Raw genomic sequence first — 13059 nt, 5'->3', positions numbered from 1 at the left:
GCCAATAAACTTTTGAACAGTGTCTGCACATCCTCACACCAAAGTTGAGCGTAGCTCAGGAAGAACAGCTCCCGGTTGTTGTAATCCAAAGTGGCAAAGCTTTCAGACTTTTCAATGTCGTAGTTTTTCTGCTTCTCCTGCTCCAGCCAACGCAAATAGGCAGCATAGGCAATTTTCACAGCAGCATTGTCGGCTATGTTTTCCGTCTGCGAAATGCTATCGGGCAGTAGATTGCCAGCATAGGTGTAATTATGATATTGGGCTTGGAAGCAACGCCTGCGGGATTCGAACTCATAGGTTGACTTTTCATCCCACCAATTGTGGGTATTGCCGTGGGCATCATAATTGCGGCCCTCATCATCGAAGCCATGAATCATTTCATGGGCTAGCAGAAAACCCAAGGTGGCATATTTGATGGCTCGAGGATATAAGGGATGCCACACACGATAGGGCTGCAGCACGGCCACAGGAATTTTAATGGAATTGCTGAAGGTATTATAGGCGGGGGTGAAGGAGAGCACCTGATCATCCTCAATGCCATGGGGATGTTTTTCCAATTTATTGACTCTTAAAGCCTCATTGCGCCGCAGCACCGCCTGTATATTGGCCACATAGCTGGAGGCATCGATTTTCAGTTGCTTAAAATACGAATCGAAATTTTCATTCTCATACGAGTTAATGGTCAAATTCATGTTCTCTAATTTTTTCAGGGCATGCTCCCTGGTGGCATTGGATATCCAGTGGTAACGATCCCCACTGAGATAGTCACGAAACACAGCCTTAATCTCTTGCCACAAATCGTAGACCTCCTTCTCATAGTCGAGAGAGCGATATTGCTGATAGATGGCATGATCTATGAAACGGCCAAAATATTTCTTGGATTTGTCGGTGCACCATTTCTGGGGCTGTTCCTCTTTGCCATTCAAAAAGTATTCGTCTACGAATAGCCACAACACATAATCCTCTACCACATGAGCTGGGGTGGCGGGTAAGACTTGCAACAGATTATCAAAATAGGATTTGTCATAGACATAGATTTGCTCAGGCAATTGGGTGGTGTTCAAGGCCTCCTCAAGAAATTCTCTGACATTGAAGAGTTCGCGGTATTCCTCTTTAAGATCGTTTACACTGCTCAAGGTCAGCAGCTCGTTCATGGTCTTGCCCTCACGCATATCGGTGGCTCCCTCGGAGAGGGACTTTTCGAAAGCCATCAAATCTTTTGAAATTTTCTTGGCTGACTCCAGGGGGATACCCAGATATTTGTTAAGATTTGCATAGATCTTCACCTCCTGCAGGCGATGCATTATGTTAACCGCCATTTGGGTCAAATCGAAGGTGGGTGTACCCAAATACACCATGGTGCGATTGGTATTCTTGAAATCCTCCAACACATCAACAGAGAGTATCATGGATTTGCCATAGACCTTTAGAATCTGGGCTACAACTTTTGGCCACTCAAATGCCAAAGGTGTTGCTGTGGTGGTGGTGGCATTCCCCCCTTCCTTCTGTTTAAAATAGGAAAATTCTCCAAACTGACGGTAGGCCGCACGTAAAGCTTCCAAATAATGTGTCTCATTGTAATGAGCCTTCAAACACGACACATAGAAGTCCTTTAGCTTATCCTCAATTTCGCTACCATTTTTCTTATCCGTTAGCAGTTTATGGATTTTTCGCTTCAAGCCCTTGGACAATTCATGAAATCTATCCGTAGAGTAGTCACCAAAGAGTTGTGCGGCATTGATGCGAGGCCATTTGCCACAAGCGAAATTATAGAAATCATGACAGGGATCATGGCTGATGTCCATAAACGATTTGATTTCAGCAGCCTTGCTACGCTTTAGCATCTCCTCACCATAGGGAGACTCAAATTCGGCATTTGTAGGCAAAGTCCAAGCAGTGGGGAGCAACACTTGAAAGATTACCACTATGGCGCTCAAAACATTAGCGCTGTAGTTTATGTTCTTTAAACGCATATTCCATGGATTTATAACCGCAACACTGATTTTTTGTTTCTAAACTGGCTTGGGGCCCACCAACAAGCGGGCATGCTTTGCCTCGTATAGAGGCGGAAGAGTAAATTCTTATCGCTTACGCTCAACGTGCAATGAGTTTCTTATCACCATTCGTTTTTCATTGAGCAAATTTTAGCAATGATTTGTGTTATGGTCTCTCATTCTCTTGAGACTGTGAATGACTTTTCACTCTCTCTTAAATTCTCAATACCAGTTTGGGTTTCAGCATTCGCGACTACGTATGAATGAAGTGAGATTACAAAGAAAAGAAAGGCTAGACGATAACACAGTTATAGAGTTGCCCAGTGTTTGATTAGCAGCGAACAAGTAATGCTAAGTTCGGTCGGGCCGAATCTTATAAACCCTCCACTATGAATCGCATTTGTCAAGTTCTTTGCCCGGTATCACTTCATAGGCAAACAAAAAATAGCTTTGCTAATAGCAATGGAATGTTGGAGACCTTAGAAGTCAAATTGCAAATGCAAATTTTGCCCATGAACATTCCACTAAGACACAGGGGCAAACTGCTCACATATCAATGAGTGCAGTCCGATTCAAGTTTTTAATCTCAACGATAAGTGGCCTCCTTTTTATAGCCGAGTCCGAACGGCGTGCCGCAGTGCGAGAGAAGTTTTACATGGCATAGTGCCCCACAAATGTTGCCAGCATTAGGAGGGGAAAACCACCGCTGAAAATTTTTTCTGATGGTCTCGCCAGGATTCGAACCCAGGCGTTCAGCTTCTCCCCATAGTAGAAGTCATTATGTAAAATTTCAACCAAATCGAATAAGAATTGCGCCCATTAAGGACTCAAGAAGTGAAATAGGGATATGGGTTTATAGATGAACTTTAACAGGATAAAGACCGATTCAGGCCAAATCGGATAATAATTGCGCCCTCTAGAGGCTCAAGAGGTCAAGATTCCAGATCGGTTTATATGGCAGCTATATCAGGTTATAGACTGATTTGAACTAGATTAGGCACAGTTGTTGGAAGTCATAATGAAACACGCCATGCAAAATTTCAGACAAATCGGATAAGAATTTCGTCCTCTAATGGCTCAAGAAGTCAAGATTCAAGATCGGTTTAATCGAAGCTATATCAGGTTATAGACCGATTTGAACCATACTTAGCACAGTTGTTAGAAGTGACCATGAAACAAGTCACTCAATTTTAGCCAAATGGGATATGAATTGCGCCCTCTAGAGGCTCAAGAAGTCAAGACCCCAGATCGGTATATATGACAGCTTTATCAGGTTATTGACCGATTTGAACCATACTTAGCACAGTTGTTAGAAGTCATAATGAAAAACGTCATTCAAAATGTTTGCCAAATTGAATAATAATTGCGCACTCTAGAGGCTAAAGAATTCAAGATCCGAGTTCGGTTTATATCAAAACCTGGACCGATATGGCCCATTTACAAGTCCAACCTACCTGTACTAATAGGAAATATTTGTGCAAAATTTCAAGCGGCTAGCTTTACCCTTTCGAAAAGTTAGAGTGTTTTTGACAGACAGACGAACGGACAGACGGACGGATAGACAGACGGACAGACAGATGGACAGACAGATGGACAAACAGACGGACAGACAGACGGACAGACAGACAGACAGACGGACAGACAGACGGGCAGACAGACGGACAGACAGACGGACAGACAGACGGACAGACTGACGGACAGACAGACGGACAGACAGACGGACAGACAGACGGATAGACAGACGGACAGACAGATGGACAGACAGATGGACAGACAGACGGACAGACAGACGGACAGACAGACAGACAGACGGACAGACAGACGGGCAGACGGACAGACAGACAGACGGACAGACAGACGGACAGACAGACGGACAGACAGACGGGCAGACAGACGGACAGACAGACGGACGGACATGGCTAGACCGATTTAAAAAGTCATAGCGATCAAAACTATATATAGTATATGGGGTCTTAGACCAATATTCCGTTGTGTTACAAACGGTATGGCACCGGTATGTTAGTACACCCCCATCCTATGTTGTAGGGTATACAAAGTAGAAATGAAATTTGCGAGAACGTGGGAAACATTTTTATACCCTTCACCATCGGATGGAGGTTTACTAATCTGTTGTAGTTAGACCTCGAAATATTCGTCTAAGATCCCATAAGGGGTCTCGACGTTGTGATCGATTTCGCCATGTCCGCCCGTCCGTCAGCTATCGAAATCACGATAGCGTAAAGCTAGATGCTTGAAATTTTGCACAGATACTTAATATTGGTGTAGGTCATTGGGAATTGCAAATGGGCTATATCGGTTCAGATTTAGATACAGCTCCCATATAAACCGATCTTCCGATTTGACTTCTTAAGACCCAGGATGCCGCAAATTTTGTTCGATTTGGCTGAAATTTTCCATGTGGAATTTTGTGATGACTTCCAACAACTGTGGCAAGTAGGGTCCAAATCGGTTTGTAACCTGATATAGCTCCGATATAAACCGATCTCCCGATTTGACCCCTTACAAGCCGCAATTTTTGTTCGATTTGGCTGAAATTTTGCATGTGATATTCTGCTATAACTTCCAACATCTGTGCCAAGTACGATTCAAATCGGTCTATAACCTGTTTTAGCTTCCATATAAACCGATCTCCCGATTTGACTTCTTGAGCCCCTGGAAGCCCTAATTTTCATCTGATTTGACAGAAATTTTGCATGTGGTGTTTTGTGATGACTTCCAACAACTGTGCCAAGTTCGGTCTAAATCGGTCTATAACCTGATATAACTCCCATATATACCGATCTCCCGTTTTGACTTCTTGAGCCCTTACAAGCCGCAATCTTTGTCTGATTTGACTGAAATTTTGCTTGTAGTGTTTTGTTATGACTTTCAACAACTCTGGCAAGTACGGGACAAATCGATCTATAACCTGATATAGCTCCCATATAAACCGATCTCCCAGTTTGACTTCTTGAGCCCTTACAAGCCGCATTTTGTGTCCGATTTGGGTGAAATTTTGCATGTGGTGTTTTGTGATGACTTCCAACAACTGTATTAAGTACGGTCCAAATCGGTCTATAACCTGATGTAGCTCCCATATAAACCGATCTCCCGATTTCACATCTTAAGTCCTTACAAGCCGCAATTCTTGCCCGATTTGGCTGAATTTTTGTATGCGGTGTTCTATTACGACCTCCAACAACTGTCCAAATCATAACATAATATAGCCCCCACGTAAACCGTTCTCTCGATCATCCTTGTTCGGTTGCTACAAGCTTTTAGTTTTGCTGGTTTGACAGAAGTTTGGTAGGTAGAATAAAATAATGCCCTTCAACTGAATTTATTTTGTATAAATTTTTAGCAGAATCCATGGGGGTAGGTTCCCAAGATTCGGACCGGTTTTACTTGTTCGGCACGCTTTTACTTAGTTTTCATAACATTACCTTCACCCGTGGCTACCGTGACGCAGAGGTTAGCATGTTCCACTATGACGCCTAACGCCTGGGTTCAATATACACTTGGGTTTAATTCAGAAAATTTTTTAACGATGGTTATGCCCTCACTAATGCTGGCGACGTGTTATCGTCTCTGGGATAGAATTCAAAACTTCTGCTATGACATACCATTTCCCTGCCGTAACCTCGATTATCGGGGGATGTTGCAACCGACTCGCTTCCTAAATGTATACCCCCTTCCGCCAAAATCTCCTCACCGCAGATGGTTTCTGTTTATGCCTGACATCCAAATTAGTCTTCAGCTCCCTAGCCGATGTGGTCCTCATAGTTCCACTTATGCCAAGACAAGATGTCCGTTGGACTATTTTAAGATTCTCATCGTTTCCTTCCTCTTCAACGCAGTTCATCATACAACTGAAGCGTGAATGCCAGAATCGGCCTGATCACACCCTCGCAGAGCCAATGGACCATCTAGGTAAATAATACCCATTTATGGCTCTTCTGTATATTGAGCAACATCTACGAGCCCCCGACATTTCTTTAGCACTCCATCCAACATTGAGATTATTTCGTCTAGAAACGTTTGTACACATCACAGAGGGGAATGAAACCATTCACTTTTTTAGACATTCATAAGATCACTACTTTTGACTTGCATTTGTTTAAAATAACAACTTCTATGTTACTTTAAATCCATACATTGTTTTTGATGATAGCTTCTTCTTGCACTTACATGTCAAGCAACGAAATGAAAGGTGCCACACTAATAAAACAGAACCATTCATACCATTCGCTAAGTATTCGTTGCCATTTTAGAGTAGCATGAAGAAAATGAGTAGTATGAACGAAATGAAAGGTGTCACACTAAATATAAGAAACCATTCACACCATTCGCTAAGTATTCGTTGCCATTTTAGAGTGGTATGAAGAAAATGAGTAGGAAAGTATGACGTTTAATCCAAATCTTGGAACTTAAAAAAAAAAAAAAACATTTTTTTTTGAAAAGATTATGAACGAGAGATAACTTTTCACTCAAACAAAATGCAATAACATATTCACATGAATAGATTGTACGACCATCCATAGGCAGTGAGAATATTCGTACCATTCGCTATTAAGGTGAGAATAACGGTGAAATGCAATGCAGCACTTTTTTAGTCATTCATGAGTTCACTGCTTTTGACTTGTATTTGTTTAAAACAACAACTTCTATGTTACTTTAAATCCATCCATTGATTTTGATGATAGCTTCTTCTTGCATTTACATGTCAAGCAACGAAATGAAAGGTGCCACACTAATAATACGAAATCATTCATACCATTCGCTAAGTATTCGTTGCCATTTTAGAGTAGCATGAAGAAAATGAGTAGTATGAACGAAATGAAAGGTGTCACACTAAATATAAGAAACCATTCGCACCATTCGCTAAGTATTCGTTGCCATTTTAGAGTGGTATGAAGAAAATGAGTAGGAAAGTATGACGTTTAATCCAAATCTTGAAACTTTTCAAATAAAAAAAAACCTTTTTATTTGAAAAGATTATGAACGAGAGATAACTTTTCACTCAAACGAAATTCAATAACATATTCACATGAATAGATTGTACGGCCATCCATAGTCAGTGAGAATATTCGTACCATTCGCTATTAAGGTGAGAATAACGGTGAAATGCAATGCAGCACTTTTTTAGTCATTCATAAGTTCACTGCTTTTGACTTGTATTTGTTTAAAACAACAACTTCTATGTTACTTTAAATCCATCCATTGATTTTGATGATAGCTTCTTCTTGCATTTATATGTCAAGCAACGAAATGAAAGGTGCCACACTAATAATACCAAACCATTCATACCTTCGCTAAGTATTCGTTGCCATTTTAGAGTTGCATGAAGAAAATGAGTAGTATGAACGAAATGAAAGGTGTCACACTAAATATAAGAAACCATTCACACCATTCGCTAAATATTCGTTGCCATTTTAGAGTGGTATGAAGAAAATGAGTAGGAAAATATACAAATCTTAAATCTCTTCAAATAAAAAAACATTTTTATTTGAAAAGATTATGAACGAGAGATAACTTTTCACTCAAACAAATTAAATAAAATATTTAATAACATATTCACATGAATAGATTGTACGACCATCCATTGGCAGTGAGAATATTCATACCATTCGCTATGTATTCGTTGCTTTAGTTAGTTTAAGGTGAGACTAACGGTAAAATGCAATGCAATACAAGACTTTTGCCACATTTTCCGATTTTGAATTGTCCCAGCGAACCAAATGTCTGATGTCAGACAATTCTAAACTCTTCCAACAAAATCTTTTTTAATTCGTTCCGGATTCTGTTCGACTTTCTGAGGGAAGTTTTTTATACCCTCCATCATAGGATGGGGAGGTATACTAAATTCGTCATTCCGTTTCTAACACCTCGAAATATGCGTCTAAGACCCCATAAAGTATACATATTCTTGATCGTCATGACATTTTAAGTCGATCTAGCCATGTCCGTCCGTCCATCTGTCTGTCGAAAGAACGCTAACTTTCGAAGGAGTAAAGCTAGACGCTTGAAATTTTGTGTAGGTCGGTTGGGATTGTAAATGGGCCAAGTCGGTCCATGATTTTATATAGCTGCCATATAAACTGATCTTGGGTTTAAGCTTCTTTGGCCTCTAGAGGAGGCAAATCTTTCAACAACTGTGCTGTGCTGTTTTGCTAACTTTCGAAGGAGTAAGGCTAGCCGCTTAAAATATTGCACAAATACTTCTTATTAGTGTAGGTCGCTTGGGATTGCAAATGGGCTATATCGGTCCATATTTTGATATTGCTGCCATATAAACCGATCTTGGATCTTGACTTCTTGACCTAAAAGAGGGCACAATTTTTATCCGATTTGGCTGAAACATTGCGTGAGGTGTTTTATTATGATTTCCAATAACTGTGCTGAGTATGGTTGAAATCGGTCCGTAAACTTATATAGCTGTCATATATACCTATCACTGGTCTTGAACTCTTAAGCCTCTAGAGGCCGCAATTCCTATCCGATTTGGATGAAATTTTGCACAACGTGTTATGATATAGCTTCCAACAACTGTGCTAAGTATGGTCTAAATCGGTCTTTAACATGATATAGCTGGCATACAAACCGATCTTGGATCTTGACTTCTTTATCCTCCAGAGGGCGCAATTCTTATCCGATTTGGCAGAAATTTCGCATGACGTGTTATGTTATGACTTCTAATAATTGTGCCAAACATGGTTCAAATCGATCCATTACCTGATATAGTTGCCATTTAAACCGATCTGGGATCTTGACTTTTTTAGCCTCCAGAGGGCGTAATTATTATCCGATTTGGCTGAAATTTTGTACAACGGCTTCTCTTATGACCTTCAACATACCTATCAAATATGGTCCGAATCGGTGTATAGCCTGGTACAGCTCCCATATAAACCGATCTCTCTATTTTGTTTCTGAAGCCCCTAAAGGGCGCAATTCTTACTCGAATTGGCTGAAATTTTACGCAATGGCCTACATTCAATTCAATTATGGTCCGAATCGGACTATAACATGATATAGCTGCAATATTATAGCAATTCTCTTCTTTTATCCTTTGATTGCCTAAAAAGAGATATCGGGAAAAGAACTCGAGATATGCGATCTATAATCGAGGGCATATAAGATTCGGCCCGGCCGAACTTAGCACGCTCTTACTTGTTTTACCCTACACCACCACTGTAGTACAGGGTATTGTAACTTAGTGCATTTGTTTGGGGAAGGCAGAGCGATAGACCCTTTTGATAAGCATACCGATCCGCTCAGAATCATTTCTGATTCGATTTAGCTACGTCCGTCTCTCTGTCTGTCCATGTTAAATTCTGTACAAAGTACAGGTCGCAATTTTCGTCCGATCGTCTGAAAATTTGGTACAGGCATGTTTTTCGGCCTATAGAGGAAGTCTTTTGAAATTGGAAAAAATCGGTCCAGATTTGGATATATCTCCCTTATATATGTTGGTCCTATTTGCAGTAATAATGCAATAAAATGGTCACTTGTTAACCGATTCTCACGAATTTTGGCAGGACGGATTTTCTTTTAACTCCCGACATTATTGGTGAATTTCATGGGAATCGGTTCAGATTTAGATATGGCTCTCTTACATACATTTTGCCCGATTTTCACTTCTAGAGTCACAGCAAGCGCATTTATTAACCAATCTTGCCAAAATTTTGTACAACGCCTCCCCCGACGACTACCACAATATCTGAGAAGTTTGCTCGAAATCGGTTCAGATTTATATATAGCTCCCATATATATGTTCGTCCGATTTTGAGAAATATTGCACGAAAGTGCTCATTTTTTAACCGATTCTCTCGTAATTTGGCAGGAGGGATTTTCTCAAGACTTCCGATATTACTGGTGAACTTCATAGAAATCGGTTTAGATTTAGATATAGCTGCCATATATGTATATCGCTAGATTTTCACTTCTAGAGCCATTGCACGTTCATTTATTGACCAATCTTGAAAAAAAAACTTTCTTCAAAGCTTTTCTCGGCAACTACCTCAATATCTGAGAAGTTTGCTCGAAATCGGTTCAGATTTAGATATAGCTCCCATATATATGTTGATCCGATTTTGACAAATATTGCATTGAATTGCTCATTTGATAACGGATTTGCTCGAAATTTGGCAGGAAGGATTTTCTTATGACTCTCGACATTACTGGTGAATTTCATAGAAATCGGTTCAGATTTTGATATATGTGTATATTGCTCGATTTTCACTTCTAGAGCCACTGCAAGCTCATTTATTGACCAGTCTTGCCAAAGTTTTGCACAACGCTTTCCCCGACGACTACCACAAAATCTGAGAAGTTTGGTCTAAATTGGTTCAGATTTCGATATAGCTTCCATATATATGTGTGTCAGATTTTGGGTAATTTGTAATGGTTAGATTGAAAAGAGGGTGCAGATATTACTACGCCCCATGCCACCAGGGACATACATCTAAGCCAGTAATCGACTTGTTGTAATTTGCAATAAAGTTGTCATTTCTCAACCGTAGTTGTAACAGTTTTAACATATTTGCTCGAAATTTGATTGGGATTGTTTAATAACCTATCTAAAAACATCTGACGAGTTCCATCAGAATTGGATATAGCTTCCAGCTATTGTACTGATAGTGTAGGTGTAGGGTATTATATATTTGGCACCGCCCGACTTTTGCCCCTCCTTACTGGATTTTCATTACACATTACCTTTATGACATAATTTTTCCTAGTGCTAGTGTTTCCTAGGGCACAGGGCAAATTTTAATTTACTACTGCACTTACCTGAAACAAAAAAAAAAAAAAAAAATATAAATACGCTAATATAAACTGTAATATAGCAAAATATAAACTATAATGCCTTAAAATATAAGAATTAATTAAAATTACCCTAAGGCTTATCATACACTCCTTATTTTACTTAGCATAAAAATTTTGCTAGTTAACCCCTTTTGTTTTTTACCTTACCGCTGTTGTCAGCATCTGCATAAATTCACGAGTGCTAAGCATTAATTTTTGTTACTTCAAATAAGTACATAAATTCCTTTAGAAAGCAGGAAGAAAAAAAATTTAAATAATTTCTCCATTTATATTAAAAACCTACAGCCCTACAGAACAAAGGCAAGACACAACACTCGCAAATACAAGTATCCATGTATATATGTGTGCAATGCACACGTACATGCATGCGTGTGTTGTATATAAATTCAAATCAACTATTATGCTATGCTCTCGGGACAAGAAAGAGGCTTGCTGTACATGCTCCCACACCCCATGCAAACAAATAAAACATCGAAGCTGAGAAACTAAACTCCACTCTCCTCTCTCTTTCTGCCATTCAAAGTAAAGAAATAAACAAAATGTGCTTTGCCATATGCTTTCAGAATTTCAGAAGCAAAACAAAAAAGTTCGAAAGTGTCTTATCTCATGAGAGTGTGGTGGGTGGTTATAGGGTGGCTATGTGTGTGTGTGTTGTAGCACACAGGAAATGTAGAGCATGACGCGTAGAACCCATAGAAATGAACATATTTTAAGATTAGTATAAATATGCAAATACTTGGTGCTCATTTTCGTTTTATTTTTTTCTCACTTAAGAATGCTGCTTGACTGCTGCTGTTGCCTATACTATTTCCTACACTACAAGCCTCCAAGTTGAGTTTGTATCTCAGCTAGTCCTTGCTTGTGGCTTTCAATTTGAAAAAAAAAAAGTTACTGGATTGTGAATTTTTTCTTTTTTTCTTGGCACTCAGACCGCGTCAAAAGTGATTTGCAGGAATTTGCTTAACGCCATTTAATGGCGGAATGTTTGAGCTTTACTTTCGGCCATCTGTCTTAAACGCAAATGGCCATGCAGTTGTGTAGTTAAGAGGGTGAGAGATAGAGAGATAGAGAATTGGAAAGGAAATATCCATTTATTGATGTGTCCTTGAACAAACTATTTGCTCGGAGTTGAAAAATGTTTAGATTATGGCCTCTAATGGAATGCTATTCATCATAACTAATGGAATATAAATTTCGCAGCACACTCAATGGACAGTAGCAAAGGTGGGTGGGACTGTGTTGGGTAAACATTTTCTAAAATTCATAAATGGAAATTCTATTTGGTAGGCAAATAAATGGGATAAAGGTAAAAAGTTGGCTACACGTGCCACTTAAATCTTTTAAAAATTCAATGTAGAGAAGTATTTGGAAGAAAAAATCATAAAATCCTCAAGGATGGATGGTTAGGTTAGTTTGAAAAGAGGGTGCAGATATTAATTCGCCCCATGCCACCATGGACATACATCTAAGGATTGTGTTAATGAGTTTGATTCAGGGCTTGACTGAGTTGAGGAATTCAAAAGGGTGAGCTGAAAAAGGCTTAGTAAAAAAATAATGGATGGAATACTGCTGCACCGAGCCCTCTAGGCTCCACATTAATTAAGAGGTTAGATAACGAATGGACAATGCCTAGTGAGAAAAAACTAAAAGCTATCGTCTAGGAAACTCTCCAACGAACAACATGGCGTCGATGAGGTTATCACTGCACTTGTGAGGGATTTGTGAGGAATTGGTGTCTCAGTCAAGAATTGCTTGGGCGATGAAAAGTTTCGGTTCATTTAAATCGCCAGGACCTGAAAATGTACCAACAATCGAAACTCAGGCTGTTTATGAAATTTTTATAGAAATTTGGTTTATTCATTCTTTTGCGCTTCTTTAGTTGGAAATTTTAGCTGAATTTAGATAGATTTTCATGAAAAAATTTAATTTTGCAGAAATATTTTTCAAAATAAAATTTACAGCGAAAATTGTTTTGAAATCGTATTTAATAGATTTCTTTCCAAATTTGATCTTCATAGAAAATGTTTTGAAAATAAAAATTTTTGTCATTAGTTTTGCTAAAATTAAGTTTTCAAAGAAAAAATTAGAAAAAAAGGCTCATTAAAAATTTTATTTTTTTTTTAAGAATTTGCTTACGTTAGTTTTTCTGAAAATGTTTCTTGAAATATGATCTTCATAAACATTTTTGTTGAAATTTGATTTTATTAGAAAATTTTGTTATAATCATAAAATATTTCAAACA

General features: G+C 39.0%; 2 protein-coding genes across 2 annotated transcripts in view; both read right to left on the bottom strand.

Annotated features, from left to right (window-relative positions):
• The window catches only part of LOC106096220 (neprilysin-4), a 2240-nt gene extending 189 nt beyond the window's left edge, over positions 1-2051 (bottom strand). The window contains exon 1 of the mRNA XM_013263864.2: positions 1-2051. This exon is cut by the window's left edge and continues 189 nt beyond it. Coding sequence (XP_013119318.2) covers positions 1-1973 — 1973 coding nt within the window. The 5' untranslated portion in view covers positions 1974-2051.
• The window catches only part of LOC106096217 (mucin-5AC), a 165078-nt gene that overhangs the window by 107906 nt on the left and 44113 nt on the right, over positions 1-13059 (bottom strand). The window lies entirely within an intron of this gene.

The sequence above is a fragment of the Stomoxys calcitrans genome, chromosome 2 (genome assembly GCF_963082655.1).
Source record: "Stomoxys calcitrans chromosome 2, idStoCalc2.1, whole genome shotgun sequence".
Taxonomy (NCBI): domain Eukaryota; kingdom Metazoa; phylum Arthropoda; class Insecta; order Diptera; family Muscidae; genus Stomoxys; species Stomoxys calcitrans.
Note: the sequence above shows the minus strand (reverse complement) of the source record. Positions and strands in the feature narration are given on the sequence as shown.